This window comes from Leuciscus leuciscus, assembly GCF_965113295.1.
Source record: "Leuciscus leuciscus genome assembly, chromosome: 23".
Taxonomy (NCBI): Eukaryota; Metazoa; Chordata; class Actinopteri; order Cypriniformes; family Leuciscidae; genus Leuciscus; species Leuciscus leuciscus.
Window position 1 is genome coordinate 32,403,631 of NC_138747.1, and position 14,823 is coordinate 32,418,453.

General features: G+C 37.7%; 1 protein-coding gene across 1 annotated transcript; it reads left to right on the forward strand.

Moving 5' to 3' along the window:
* The first annotated feature begins 437 nt into the window (after nt 1–437).
* Nucleotides 438–14,273, forward strand: slc6a1b (solute carrier family 6 member 1b). The gene is made up of 15 exons (XM_082155609.1): nt 438–936; nt 1,736–2,094; nt 2,319–2,450; nt 2,575–2,675; nt 2,763–2,872; nt 3,126–3,258; nt 3,757–3,891; nt 3,968–4,071; nt 4,460–4,584; nt 5,856–5,968; nt 7,813–7,944; nt 8,919–9,021; nt 10,621–10,721; nt 10,805–10,972; nt 12,217–14,273. The coding sequence occupies exons 2-15, from the start codon at nt 1,860–1,862 to the stop codon at nt 12,322–12,324; spliced, it is 1,800 nt and encodes a 599-aa protein (XP_082011735.1). The 5' UTR covers nt 438–936; nt 1,736–1,859; the 3' UTR covers nt 12,325–14,273.
* The last annotated feature ends 550 nt before the right edge of the window (nt 14,274–14,823 follow it).

A 14,823-nucleotide genomic window follows, 5' to 3' on the forward strand; every position in this document is an offset into this window, starting at 1 on the left:
TTTTAATGGCTGATCCCAATAGCATGTGCATGCAATGCTAATCTGCTTCTTATTTTCTTTTTCTTTTTTGCTAACTTTGCTTAGATATATTTTACACCATATTAACACGATAATTCAGAACAGAACATGTAAGAAGTTTAATATCTATTGACGAGGCTTGTTGGAAGATTTTGGAACTGACAGAACTACATGCGTCATGGATTTTCATCCATGCTGAAAAATAATCAGCCTGGCTATATTTATTTGTGACGACTATAAAATGTTGTCAAAGTTGCTCTTGTCTAGCAAATTTGTTTAATAACAACAGGCTGTGCTTTAAAATTGTAACATTTCTTCATGTATTTTAATAAAAGAAATTGTCTGCGCCAAATGCATTCACAGGTTTATTAGTGCAACGCATGCAACTTCCGACAAGACTAACATTATTGCACAATTAAACCGTAATTACAGTGAATGGGCAGTGTCCGTCAATTGATAAAACACACGATCTCTCTCAAACACAGAGCAATGCAAGTTGGTCAAAAAAGAAAAAGAAAAAGAAAAAAACATACAAAGCATATAAAACGCGCTGAGAAGAGAAGGTGGCCATGCAGTGTCTGGGATTTCAGTGGTGGAGATGTTGTGTTCGGGGAGGGTCGACTTTGAGCTGACATTGAGAGTGACGGTGTGTGCTTCATGTAACATCTCTGGACGCTCACGGTAGAGGAGCTGCTCCTGTCTCTGGCTCTTTCCCCTGTCCTTCAGCACCACACAACTGGACAGCACCAGACAACCAGACTCTCACTCACCTTTCCCCTCAGGATAGCTGTTTGCCCACTTGACTTTATGGAAACATTTTGCACTGGTTTGGACAAGTAAAATTCCAAGAGTTGGAATTTGAGAGGAACCCACGGATACGCGCCGCCGCAACCAAACTGGCAGGACAACTGTTCCGGTGTAAGTAGATCAAATGTAACTGCTATAAAACTAGTCATTTTAATGCTTTTGTTTTCATAGTTTTGGGAAAATCTGAGTCATGTGAAAGTTGAACATCTAAAACGCACTGTTTTAACACACATCTGCCTGAGTTTGTATATGCTTGTAAAACGCGATGTTTGTGCGCGCATTTCAGACTTGCTTGTGCATGTTAGTCGGATGTATGTTAGTTTTTGTTTTATCAATATTTTAGTCTCACGCTCATTTGTCCGATTAAAAAGCTGCGAGTTGACAGTTTAGCTCGACTTTTTGAGCCCGCGTTTCAGCGCGAGCGCGCGACGCGTTTGCAAAAGCCCAGAGTTGCGCGCGCTTGGAACTTAGAACATTCTAAATTAGAATTTGACGACATTATTCGAACGGTTGGACATAACGTGTGATCTGTCATTTGGATTCGAGGGAAAACGACTTAAAATCCACCGTTTGAATAATTTGAATTCAGAAATACATGCAAATACTTTGCCCTCTAGTAGCCTAACTATTTTGCAAACCACCGCAGAGAACTTTTAGATAACAGAAATGCACATCATAAATTCTTAGTTATGTAAAAATAAAGAAATATGTACAGACGCGCTTTTAATGCCGCGCGCGCTAAACTCACATGCACCAATTTGTATGTTATTTAGTAGGCCTATGCTGTTTGCTTCTTATTTTATTCAATTTTTTTAATTTTTTTATCTTAATATTATTGTATTAATAAAATGCATGTGACGGACACAATAATGTGTATATCTAAATGACGCTTTCTCTCAATGGTTTCCAGGTCAGTGTCAAGCTTCATTGGCGTTTTTTGACTCTAATCGTTGGTTAATCGAACCGCGAAGCTGCTGTCTACGTGGACCGGTGCTGAACTCTTCCGTCCGACCGCCAGGACCAAACCCAGAGACATGGCCACGAACGGCACCAAAGCGTCCGATGGACACGTGCTAACAGAGGTCAACGAAGCGCCCACCGCCAACGACAAACCAAAAACTCTGGTGGTTAAAGTTCAGCAGAAAAAGGACATTCCTGACAGAGAAACGTGGCAGGGGAAATTTGACTTTCTTCTGTCATGTGTTGGCTATGCCATTGGACTTGGCAATGTCTGGAGATTTCCTTATCTATGCGGAAAAAACGGAGGAGGTAAAGAAAAAAAAATCCTGGTTGTTTTTACCATGTATTCCCCCCTCGAAACAAACGGAGTAAAAAGAAAAAAAACAAAAAAATCAGATTTCGAAAATAACACACAATAACATGTGCGCTGGAGATGCGCAATCATTGGAAGCGCAAAGATCCTAAACAGTGGATTTTATAAACGGATGCATATTTTGAATGTGTCTCATTATATTACTCTTCTGTCTGTATAGGGGCGTTCTTGATTCCCTACTTTTTGACCCTCGTATTTGCTGGGATCCCGTTGTTTCTTCTGGAAACGTCTCTCGGTCAGTACACGTCCATCGGGGGTCTCGGAGTGTGGAAACTGGCCCCTATGTTCAAAGGTAACCAACACGATTAACTACTATAAACCCTGTTTAGACGCGTGTAAATGATGCTGGATTTCAGTCTGTGTCCTTGCCAAAAATGATCTGAAATATGGTTATTATAGCGCACATGTTTCCATAGGTGTTGGCCTGGCAGCAGCAGTCCTGTCGTTCTGGCTTAACATTTACTACATAGTCATAATTGCATGGGCAATTTACTATCTGTATAACTCATTCACCACAGTAAGTACATGCTGTCAGGTATTAAAATAGCTCATGATTATGACTAGACTAGATATGAAATGTCCTGTTTGAAATGTCCTGTTTCAGGAGCTCCCCTGGAAGTCTTGTGAAAACCCTTGGAATACAGAGAAATGTTTCTCAAACTACAGCCAGCCAAACACTATCAACATGACGAGCGCCGTCGTGGAGTTCTGGGAGTAAGGGCTTTTTTCTGCTTCTGTGAAACGCTTTGGTATTCAAGCAACATGCAAACACTTTCCTTTTGTCCTCGGCCGTGTAAAAGAAGCAGTGTTGTTCCTCAAAAATGCGGCTATTGTGCTATTTTTGGCAAACAACCCTAGTTGAATGTTGTGCATCAGCAATTAGACTTGCTCTGTTTGTGGGTTACGTGGGTTGATAGATATGCGTTATATTCATCTGCATTCTCTAATAATGTTAATTCTCTCTCAGACGGAACATGCATCAGATGACTGATGGTTTGGAGAAGCCGGGAGAGATTAGACTGCCACTAGCAATAACACTGGCCATCGCCTGGGTTCTGGTCTATTTTTGCATCTGGAAGGGCGTGGGCTGGACTGGAAAGGTAAGAATGCCCTTGCACACACACACATTAAAAAAATTCAATTCACATTTATTTGTATAGCACTTTTCACAATACTCATCTTTTCAAAGCAGCTTCACAGAAAATGCATGAGTCCACATTACAGTTTACAGTGATCTGTTATCAGAGATAACTGTCTAAGTTATGCATATCAGATATGTGCATGTACAAAATACAGTTAGCTAAAAATTTTATAATTTAAACAATGTAATAATACAATGTAGAAACAATGTGCTCATTGAAGTGATGAATACTTGTTTGTTAACGTATGATTATGAAATTTAGAAAAATGTGGCATTGGTGCATGTTGATTAAGAATAATAAATAAAAAACGTAAAATTAGGCCTGCAATCAAGGCTTTGAGATCAGAATCTCTGCTAATGTCATGCTTTACGCAGCTCTCGAAATGCTTTTTCTTTAGATTATGGTTATCGCACAATATCAAAGCTTTTTCCTCAAGGCTGTTCATGTGGATTTCAGGTGGTGTATTTCTCAGCGACATACCCGTATTTCATGCTGTTTATCCTGTTCATCCGTGGAGTGACGCTGCCTGGAGCGAAAGAGGGCATTTTGTTCTACATCACGCCCGAGTTCAGCAAGCTGAAAGAATCCGAGGTGGAGCACTGTGTAATTATCTTACCGTAATAGACGTGTTCTCACAGGCGTATAATCTGCTGATTTCTCTTCTTAGGTGTGGTTGGACGCTGCCACTCAGATCTTCTTCTCGTACGGCCTGGGTTTGGGCTCTCTCATCGCCCTCGGGAGCTACAACTCGTTCAACAACAATGTTTACAAGTATGCAGCAATTGTAAGATTTATTAAGGGGCATTCAAAATGGCAACTCTAATTTGATCTGTACAGACACAAGCTTGACAAGTCGTTTGTGTTTTTTATTTCAAATCAGCCAAGCATTTCTGAAACAGTTTTTGCCTACACAAAATGCTTCCTCAGTGTGATAGATAGATAATATTCTCTTAAAAATAAAGGGTTTGCGCAGTGATGCCATAGAAGAACCTTTCAGTGATCAGTTCTTAAAATATCCCTTTTCCCATTTCTATATTTAATTCTTTATTTTGCAATGGGTTCTTCATGGAACCATCAATGCCAGTAAAGAACCTTTATTTTTGAGAGTGTAGGATAAATAACTAAACGGTTGCTCTTCATGCTCTCGTCTGTTTCTCAGAGATTCTATCATCGTCTGCTGCATCAATTCCTTCACCAGTATGTTCGCTGGGTTCGTCATTTTCTCTATCGTAGGTTTCATGGCTCACATCACACATCGGCCCATAGCAGACGTGGCTGCGTCAGGTAATTATGATGGATTGATCATCAGTTGATCACTGGATATAGACCTTCTTCTAGAAGTTACACAGTGTTTTGGCATCTGGTGTCCTCTATTAGTCAATGAGCAATTATACGGAGTCTTGCACTTCATGGTAGCACAGGACTGTACAAACAAATGGCACTTTCCATGAGTATGTGCATGATTTTTTATTTATTTGTTTTGCATTAAAGTCACAAACTATTATAAATGAACCTAGCACAGTAACTAGTAACAAAAAAATCATGAATAAGGCCTCAATCTTCACGACTGCATCTAATAACCAAAATCAAAATCATACAACAAGCTGAAATTGATATAATCTGTTCAGTTCATCGCTGTAAAATGTGTTTTTAATTATTAACTAATTGAAATAAGCAACAAATGTAATTTTCCGCTCTTTCCAACATTTTGCACATCACCCTGTTATATTATTTATTCCCTTTACAATATAAATAAATAAATAAATAACATCTCTTAAAATTATGACACAGAAGTTCCATCATTTAGACCCTTAATTTCCGCAGCATGACATGAAGAGGAATAAACTAACTCAATTATGCATTTTGCAGGATCAACCATCAACCCTGCTACCAAAATTATTGTATATAAAAAAAAAAAATCAGAAACAAATATTTTTTTTAAACGACTTGTATATAAATTGTATTCATTTATTGTTAAATAGAAAAAATAATAATCAAAAAATATTTAATGAAATAATAATATGAAAATACTAGACATATCAGGGTTTTTAGTAACAGGGTTGCAAATATTACAAACATCATCAAATGGATTGTAAATAAATCGGCTATTTTTAATATTTAGTTTGAGATTTACAGTTACGATATTTTCCAGCGGTTAAGCATCTCCTTTCAACAAACATTTGATCAATAAAAATATGCAAAGTGCTGTGCATAAAACATTAAGAGTTTTATTTTTTCAATATTATATTACTTTTGTCATGTCTTAAGTTGCTTTAATAAGTCCATGACAAAGGAATATCACTAATAAAGTATTTCATTATAAATCAAACGAGGAACGTTCAGGAGATAACAGGAACAATAATCATTCAAACAGAACATAGACAATACCAGACAAAGAGACTGAATGAACAGAGGGTTTAAATACACGTAACCAGAAACACAATCAAAAACCATGAAGAAACTAGCAAAGGCAAACACACATGTTCCAGCTGTAGTCCTGTAAATCTGTGCCATCATACGCATGGAAAAGGCATTAAGCGTGTTGTTTTGTCCAGGGCCGGGTCTGGCGTTCCTGGCCTATCCCGAGGCCGTCACACAGTTACCCATCTCGCCTCTCTGGGCCATTCTGTTCTTCTCCATGTTGCTCATGCTTGGCATTGACAGTCAGGTAAAGACACACTCCTGTACATGTGTTTTCAGGCATGCATATATCGCCTATAGCCTTTCATTTCTAGCCTTTTGTAAATGAAAAACTACGCTAGAGAAGGGAGGTACTTCATTTATCCAAGTCAAATTATCTCTCTCTGTGATACTGTAAATATCCCAGACTTTTAGTAGAAATGTGCAGTGCATGTTCAACTTTCTGACCCTTAAAATCACAGCTGTTTAATGTCCTGAAGGGATCGTTCACACAAAAATGACTTTGTTCATCTTCAGAACACAAATGAAGATCTTTAAGATGATATCTGAGAGATTATTGTCCATTTATTGACAGACTACGCAACTACCACTTCCAGGTGGTCAATGCATCATAAAGTAATCTATGTGACCAGTGGTTTAGCCTCAGTTTTATGAAGCAACACGAGTGATTTGTTTGTGCAAAAAACATAATTTACCACTTTATTTACAAAATATTAATCACAAACATGCAATCACGAGAGCACCGCGCTGCATGTTGTGTTGACGCGAGAGAAGACGTTGTTGGAGATTCATATTTTATAAACAAAGAACTGATGAGAATGTAAATGTGTTCTTGAAATGCAATGTAAGTCACGTCTGCCAAATGCATAAATGTAAATGTAAAGTGGTAAATTATGGTGGTTGTTTTGTTTTTTGTGCAAACAAATGATAAAATTGAGGTTAAAACACTGGAGTCACATGGATTATTTTAAAGCCCCACTAGGTAAGATTTCCGTTTTGGTCAAACAACGACCCCTAGAGTCGCTGTGGACTACTTGTATTTAACGTTACTGTCGTAAATACCACTCACGCAGAGCAGTCTCTTCACTCACGGCCTGATCCCCTCCCCCCTGTATACCGGTCCCTGTTCAGTCGGATGGAAGCTGTAACGAGTGGAAATAAGGTGTGGCCCCTTTAAGAGCTGCGCGCGCCCTGTTTAACTGTCGGCAGTCTGTATTGTATGTGTGCCTCGAACACCCCGTAAGCTGGTTGTTTCTATTTGATGCTCATTCTTGTCCTATTTTTGTCTATCAAGTAATGCTGTGGACGGTAGAACGTGTGACAGACAGTTACACGAGTTCGATTGGGGAATAAACACAACGCGTTACAAATCGTCGGACATCGAACAAGCACAGCTAGCCTCCGAAGATGTCTAAGTTACTAATCCATCAACAAGAACGCCAGGTGCTTTTTAGCTCACACCAACGAGTGAAAGCTTGTCCGAGTGATATACAATATAAGCAATATACTTACAAGTCCAACAGCATGTGAGGACGTGTTGGGGGAAGTGAGGTAGCCTATGCCGTAAAGCAGTCGAATTTTGTAGTTCTTTTGTGTGTGCGGGGGTTACTACCCGAACCCCGAAGTTTAAAAGTACGATTAAAAACGATACAGACCCCGTCAGGCTATGGCAGACATGTCATTCAACCTATTGTAAGTCGATGTACCATCACAAGAGTCTTGGAAATATATTATGAAGGTTGAAAAGTTACCTAGTGCTGCTTTAATGATGCATTAATTTATCACTTTACCTAAAGTGGTAGTTGCGTAGCCTGTCAATGGAGGAGCAGAAATCTCTCAGATTTCATTGAAAATCTCCATTTGTGTTTCAAAGATGAACGAAAGTCTTACAGGTTTGGAACGACATGAGGGAGAGTAAATAATGGCAGAATATTCATATTCATTCAACCCTTTAAAGTGAAGCATGATATTCTGAATTCAGACAGTATTTCTGACTTGAATAAAACCAGTCTATTTAGAGATGACCAAATCAAGCACATGTTTTCAATCTCCATATATCTTTTAAACCAAATGCTGTTGTGTTGTGTGTAGTTCTGTACGGTGGAGGGATTCATCACGGCTCTTGTGGACGAGTTTCCCCGTTTGTTACGAGGAAGACGAGAGATCTTCATCGCTGTCGTGTGCCTGGTGTCGTATCTGATCGGCCTGTCGAACATCACACAGGTGAACGCACACATCTCATCTTTACACCGGTTTCACATCGCGCTCTGAAAAGAGCTGGAGGCTGATGCTATTCCAAAGCGTGTAACAGGATATATGGTAAAAATACATAAGAAGGGCAGGATAAGAGCTCTCGAAGTTGCATTAATGGGACAGAAGCATTTGAGTGTTTTCTGCTGGGATATGAGATGAATCTGAAGTGTTCAGCCACTATATAACCTCAAACTGTTATATAAACGCTAACAAATCGAGGAATTATTATTATTCAGTACATAAATACAGCTGTGTTATAGTCCCTGACTTAAACTTTAGGGTGAGATTAGATATGTACAGGAAAATAATGGAATAAGGCTTTCTGGGTTTGTCTTTTAAAGTCAGCATAAAATAATGATTGTATATGATTGGACAATGCACTTAAACTTGTCATGATCCAGTCCATTTCTATTGGGTCGTTCTTCTTCCTGAACATGCAAAAAAAAAAAAAAAAAAGTTATTACTTTTTTATATACATTTTGATCATTTATTGTATGTTTAATAAAATAAAATAAAATTATGTACAGGAAAATAATGGAATAAGGCTTTTTGGATTTGTCTTTTAAAGTCAGCATGAAGTAATGATTGTCTATGATTGGACAATGCACTACAATGCCATGGTCCAGTCCATTTCTGTTGGTTTTTCTCTTCCTGAACTCGCATTTTAACTTAGAAATGCTTCACATTACAGAAGTAAAACGGGTTGTTAACATGTTGACCTTAATAAAGAACACAAGTGCATGTGGTAATACAGCAACTCATACATGTCAGGCCAGTCATGTGACTCAACAAAGCAGAGAAGAGAACGCTTGTTTTGCTGATTGTCGTCGCTGTGACCATGTAACATGTTGAAACCCGCTAACACTGCTAACTAGATGAGCGCGGCTTTCTAAACCAATCTGATCCGCACGGCTTGCTAACCATGGCGATCCTTCTCTCCACAGGGTGGTCTCTACGTGTTCAAACTCTTTGACTACTATTCTGCCAGTGGAATGTGTTTGCTGTTCCTGGTCTTCTTTGAATGCGTCTCCATATCCTGGTTCTATGGTAAATATGGCAGAAAATGATAATAAATCGATGCATTTCCTGTTTTTCCAAGCCGATATTACATTGTTGAGAAGTTGATATTTCAAGCATGATCTGACATTTAACATGCATTTTAAAATATTTTTGTGAAAATGAAGTGAATACATCTGAAATATGGTAATCTGTTTATCACACCACAGTGAGTCATTGAAATCAAAGAATGCTTTGCTTATAGGTTTTTGTAATTATTAATTCATTTGCTTTTTATTCTTCACATCCAGACACAACACACAACGCATGCTAATTATTATCACAGATAATATAATTCATGCTAATCTCGGTGCCAGACTCATTTCCACAGTCAGTTGATTTGAATGAATATGAACCTGTAGAATCTTAATTGTTGTGCATGGCAGGCTTGATTATGCAAACTACAGCACCATTCTATATTTGCATTTATGAAGCGCGGCGCAGACCTCCAGTAATCCTCCACAAACTGCTCATGCATTGTCACTAGGAATGGCCATTTTTCACAAATATTGCATTCAAATATAGAAGCTCATAAAAATCGAATATTCAAATATTCATTTATTTAAATGACGTTTAACTAGAAAGATGTTATTTCTTTATTCATCAAGTTTTTGTCACCATTTCTGAACAAGTTTCCGATTAGCCAATATACACAACAAGCTTGCATTATATCTTAAGGTTTTATTTAAGTTGAAAACGTGAAACAATATGTGTAAACAAAAATATAAAGAACAAAAGCATTTGAGCTCTGCGCGAACGTTTTAATCATTTGTAAGATTCATTTTCATCATGTAAGTAATTCCAAACTTCACGAAAACATTATGAGATCAAATACAATCCACTTGTTAAACACGCTCCACAGCGCCACCCAGTGCAGACAGGTATAACTGCGAGTTTTAGTGCTGGGGATTTATCATGGATTTACGACCAGCAAAGCAACTTTATGTTTAGAATAATAATGACTAGGGGTGTAAGTAACAATATATCGTGTCAAAATATATTGCAATACAAAAATGCAACAATATGTATTGTGGATATTGTCAATATGTATTGTGTACATCACCCAAAAAAAAAAATTACTGTTTGAGAAAATTCAAGTTTACAGAGTTTTAGTGTCAGAACTACATTAAACTACTATATATAATGTTGAATATAATGTATAATAATGCAATGTTGGAATATGTGTGTGTCCTGATAATGCCAAATGTCTGATGTTACCAGTACAAGTGTCCTACATTATTATAAATATATCTAGTCAGTGACAGTGAAAGCATATTCGTGTAAAATAATCATGAATATTGTTATTCTGGTGTCTCTATTGTCCTGTGCGTTGGGTTATTAACACCAAATTCAAACCCATTCATCTACACACACAATATAATACCAAATTTAGCATTTTAATCAACAGAATAATAAATAAACAGTCAATCAAATGTCTTGGAGTATCGCAATAATATCGTATCGTGAGTTCAGTATCGCGATATGTATCGAATCGTGACATGACGGAATCGTTACAGATCGAATATTCGTGCACACCCCGATTGTAACCGTGTAACTCGCCTCTTAATTCTTGTTTTGTGCCGGTTGCAGGTGTCAATAAATTCTACGGCAATATTGAGGAGATGATTGGCTACCAGCCCTGCATTTGGTGGAAGCTGTGCTGGGTCGTTTTCACTCCTTTGATTGTGGGGGTAAGTTGATCCACCGAGTCTCTGTGCACTGGGAGCATCATCGAGATGCACATACAGACTGATGTGTGTTCCTCCTGTCGTAGGGTGTGTTCATCTTCAGCGCCGTTCAGATGGTCCCGCTTAAACTGAACAATTACGTGTTCCCGAAGTGGGGGCAAGGCGTGGGCTGGTGCATGGCCCTGTCATCCATGGTTCTGATCCCGGGATACATGGGCTACATGTTCCTCACCCTGAAGGGCTCATATAAAGAGGTATCGCTGCCGTCTGCATGTCCTCGCAGCCACAGGTGCAGGTGTCAGGGAACATGAAAGTCTCTCCACTGACGACAGTGGGGGAATTGATTCGGATTGCATGCATTATTAACGCAGATGTTCCAGCATGGGGCGAAGCATGCACTGTTTCTATTTCGTGGCTATTGGATTCATTTTAATTGCATCAATTAGTCTTCACTTCTTGCCATTTGAGCGTGCAATCAACGACTTGGACTGATTGTAGAAATGAGAGATTTTGCTGCTGGTGTTTCTCACTACCTCAGGTTTCCAAGACTGGTGATTGGGAATAAAGAGCACCAATCTCAGGTCACTGTGGTTGTAGCTTCTGACAATCCTGACACTCTATTTTAGATTTGGCTTCAATTACATCCTAATTGTACCAATCAAGGTCATGATTTCTGCTTTCACTCTTGCATTAGTACGTTCTTTACTGTACAATCTAAAAAATCCTGGATTGATTCAACCCAAGTTTGGGTCAAATATGGACAAACCCAACCATTGGTTTAAAATGTTTTATTTAAAATTCGGCAACACTTGATCCACTAATACTAACACTTTATTTTCTCTTTACTTTCACTTCTCTTCTATTAAATAAAAAACTGCCAGTTAGACAAAAAGTTGTCCAGTTAGACATGTCAATTTTGTAATAAAGACATTTTAATTAAGGAGTGCCTTGGTTATCAGAGAATCATTTCTCTAGACTACCTCTTAGATGTTCTACCTTGGACCGAAGAGCACCCAAATCAAACTCAAAAGGAATTGAGCACGCCATTCATCTTGAATCTAAAAAATAAAAAACTGCGTTAGATTTAACTGGGAAGGGTCAAAGCACTTGCATATTGTTGTCCTACTGTTAAATTAACTGGTTCTATTGCTCTCCTCATTTGTAAGTCGCTTTGGATAAAAGCGTCTGCTAGTTGATTAAATTAAACGTAAACCAATGATTGGGTTCGTCCATATTTGCCCCAACCATGGGTTCAAACCACCCAGCATTTTTAGTGTAGTTGTAATTTTATTTATCAAAACACAAGTTTAAACAGCATTTACATTTTTCATTATAACTGGATAAATAAAATAAAAAATCGATTTAAATTTAAATGAAAATAAATGGTTAAAAAAAAATAAAAAAAATAAAATCAATGTCCATCAATCCCACAAAGGATTTTAGATTGTAGTTTGTGTTTCCCGAAATGGCAGCTGACGACTTTCCTTCCCGTTTGCAGCGCCTTCGGATAATGATTCAGCCCACATCGGTGGTCCGGACTCAAGAGAACGGACCCGAACAACAACCGGAAAACCCCATCCCAGCCAACGACGAGGCCTACATCTAACCACCGTCCTCCCGCTTCACCCGAATTATCAAAGGTCAGCGTTCAGAGAGAGAATTAAAGAGTCGATCACAACCAAGGACTTCCACGTCTAAAGTATATTCACCTACCTCCGAGGGAAAACCAACCTGATTACAGTTTGACTTCTTTTGGTACACACATATATATATATACGTATGGTCTAAAAAAATCTATCCAGCAATGTTCTATGGTTAATCTGTATTTCATATGCAAGATATTAGTCTTTCTAAAAACAAAAAAAAACAAAGGGTCACAGTGTAAGCACAGGATTTAAATGATAATTCAAGATTTGGCGTCCCAATGTAATTCCAACAGCGCAGTGTTAATTTGATATTACATGTAATTAATGTATTAAAATGCAGTTGTAGGTTAGAATTGAATTGTATCTGATTGTATCTGAAAAAAAAATATATAAATATATACTATATCTATATAGCTATATAAAAGCAGAGAGTAAGAACATGGGAGTGTGCAACGGGCCGAGACTGAATCTTGGACGTCAAGGTTAAATAGCCAGAATACACTTTTCAAGACTCTAGAGTTTCAAACAGCCCTTTCTCCCGTTTAGCCCTCGGGCCAAACCCTGAAAAGCACAAGACCAGTATGGATTTGGGTTTACAAACGCCCCGGGCCGTCGTGCATTACCAGCCGCGGGGGCAAATTGACGTCAAAAAAGACTGTTACGAATTTTTTTTCATTTCTTTTCTAAGACAAAAAAATAACTTTGTATGTGTTTTTTAGAATCATTTTAGTACATGTTTTCTATGTAAGAGTAAGAAGGACCAAATTCATGTTTATGCTACTGACAGATCTGAAAAACTGTTTCGCGTCGCACCGTATCACTGCACAGGGTCCGAAAAATCGTTTTTTTTGGGGGGCAGACGTACCCCGCCAAACCACTGTTAATCCTGCTCACCACATTTGCGTGCCACTCCTCAGGAAAAATGGCGAAAGTGACCAAAATTTGCTCTCCTGGATCGAAAACGATTATAGCTGTGAGCAGCCTTCAGCGAATAATCAGTCCTGAGCAGAAGCTATAGTCTGTTGCCATGGTTTCTAGGGTCATTTTTGTTGAAAACCAGCACTATGTGTCAAAAACAGACAAAGCCGTCGTTCGAATGAGGAAAATGTGAAGGAAAATTATGTTCTTTTTAAATCTACAGACTAGTTGGGCAATAAATCATTTACATTAAATAATATAAAGGCATATACGTGTGTGTGTGCGTGTGTGTGTGTGTGTTTGTGTGTGTGTGTGCATGTGAGAGACAGAGAGAAGCGAGTGTTTTATTTCCACTGTTTTATTTTGAAATGCCACTGGTGAAAAGCACAAAGCTTTAAGTTCACAAGCCACAAAGGTCTCCGAATCTGAGCACTGTTAGTTTGCTTCTACGGCAGCTTACATGTGACAGACATCTGGATTAATTAGTCGATTTATTCTCTGCAAGACGTCTGATGAAAATGTGCAATCAATAAGAGTTTTTTTTTTTTTTTTTTTTTTTTTTGGGGTGAAATTGTATAAATTTAGCATTCATCAGATTTCTCTCTGAAACAATGTTGTAAAACTGTACCGTGTAAAAGTACCTGTGGATGTCCGTTTTGAGGTTTTTGTCTTGTTGAAGAACCTTATATTATTTGCTGTTTACTGCAATAATGCATCGATCTCAGAAACTAAAGCACATATCTTTATGAAATGTAAAAAAGAATAGTAATAACAAATGAATAACAATGATGGAAGATTATAAGACAAATAGATAATATGTCTAGTCGAACAAAATATTGTTTTGTATATTTCTAACTGTTTGGGCCTAATGTAAAATATTATATGTAAAGAAAATATATATATAATAAATGTCTTTAGATGGTGTTATATAAAAGCATGATTGCCATATGTTATCTGATTTAAAAATAAAATAAAGTATTATAGATTATAATGTGTGCTTTATGTCTTGTGTCAAATAATTATTTGGTGCTTGTCAAAATTTCATTTTAGGGTTAAGTTAGTTTAATTAATATTATTATTTATCATTTTCTCTTGTTATGACATTGCTAAATAAAAGGAGCAGAAGAAAGTGTTTGGGTGCACAAACATTAAAGCTTTGATCATTAAAAATCATATATAAATTTGCAATTTCTAGTTTTTAGGTGCTCAGATTGATTATGTATATGAGACAAGAAGCGTGATTATAATGGTTTCCTCTGACCTGTTCATGGATTAATAGATGCACTGGTGGATTCTGTCCAGAAATGATCATTCATCTCCTATTAACCCCTTAATAGTCCCAATAGAGCTGCGTTATTAAACTAGTTCTGATTGTCAAATGGAACAACAAATTATTTATATACCAAAATCTGATGATAAAATTAAATGCACGCTCACAGTCATAAATTATTTCAATTCAGAATGCAATCACACATGCTATTTCATTGGAAGTCTGTTCCTCAATTATTTGATATTTTAACTGATGTCCATATGATTCAGCC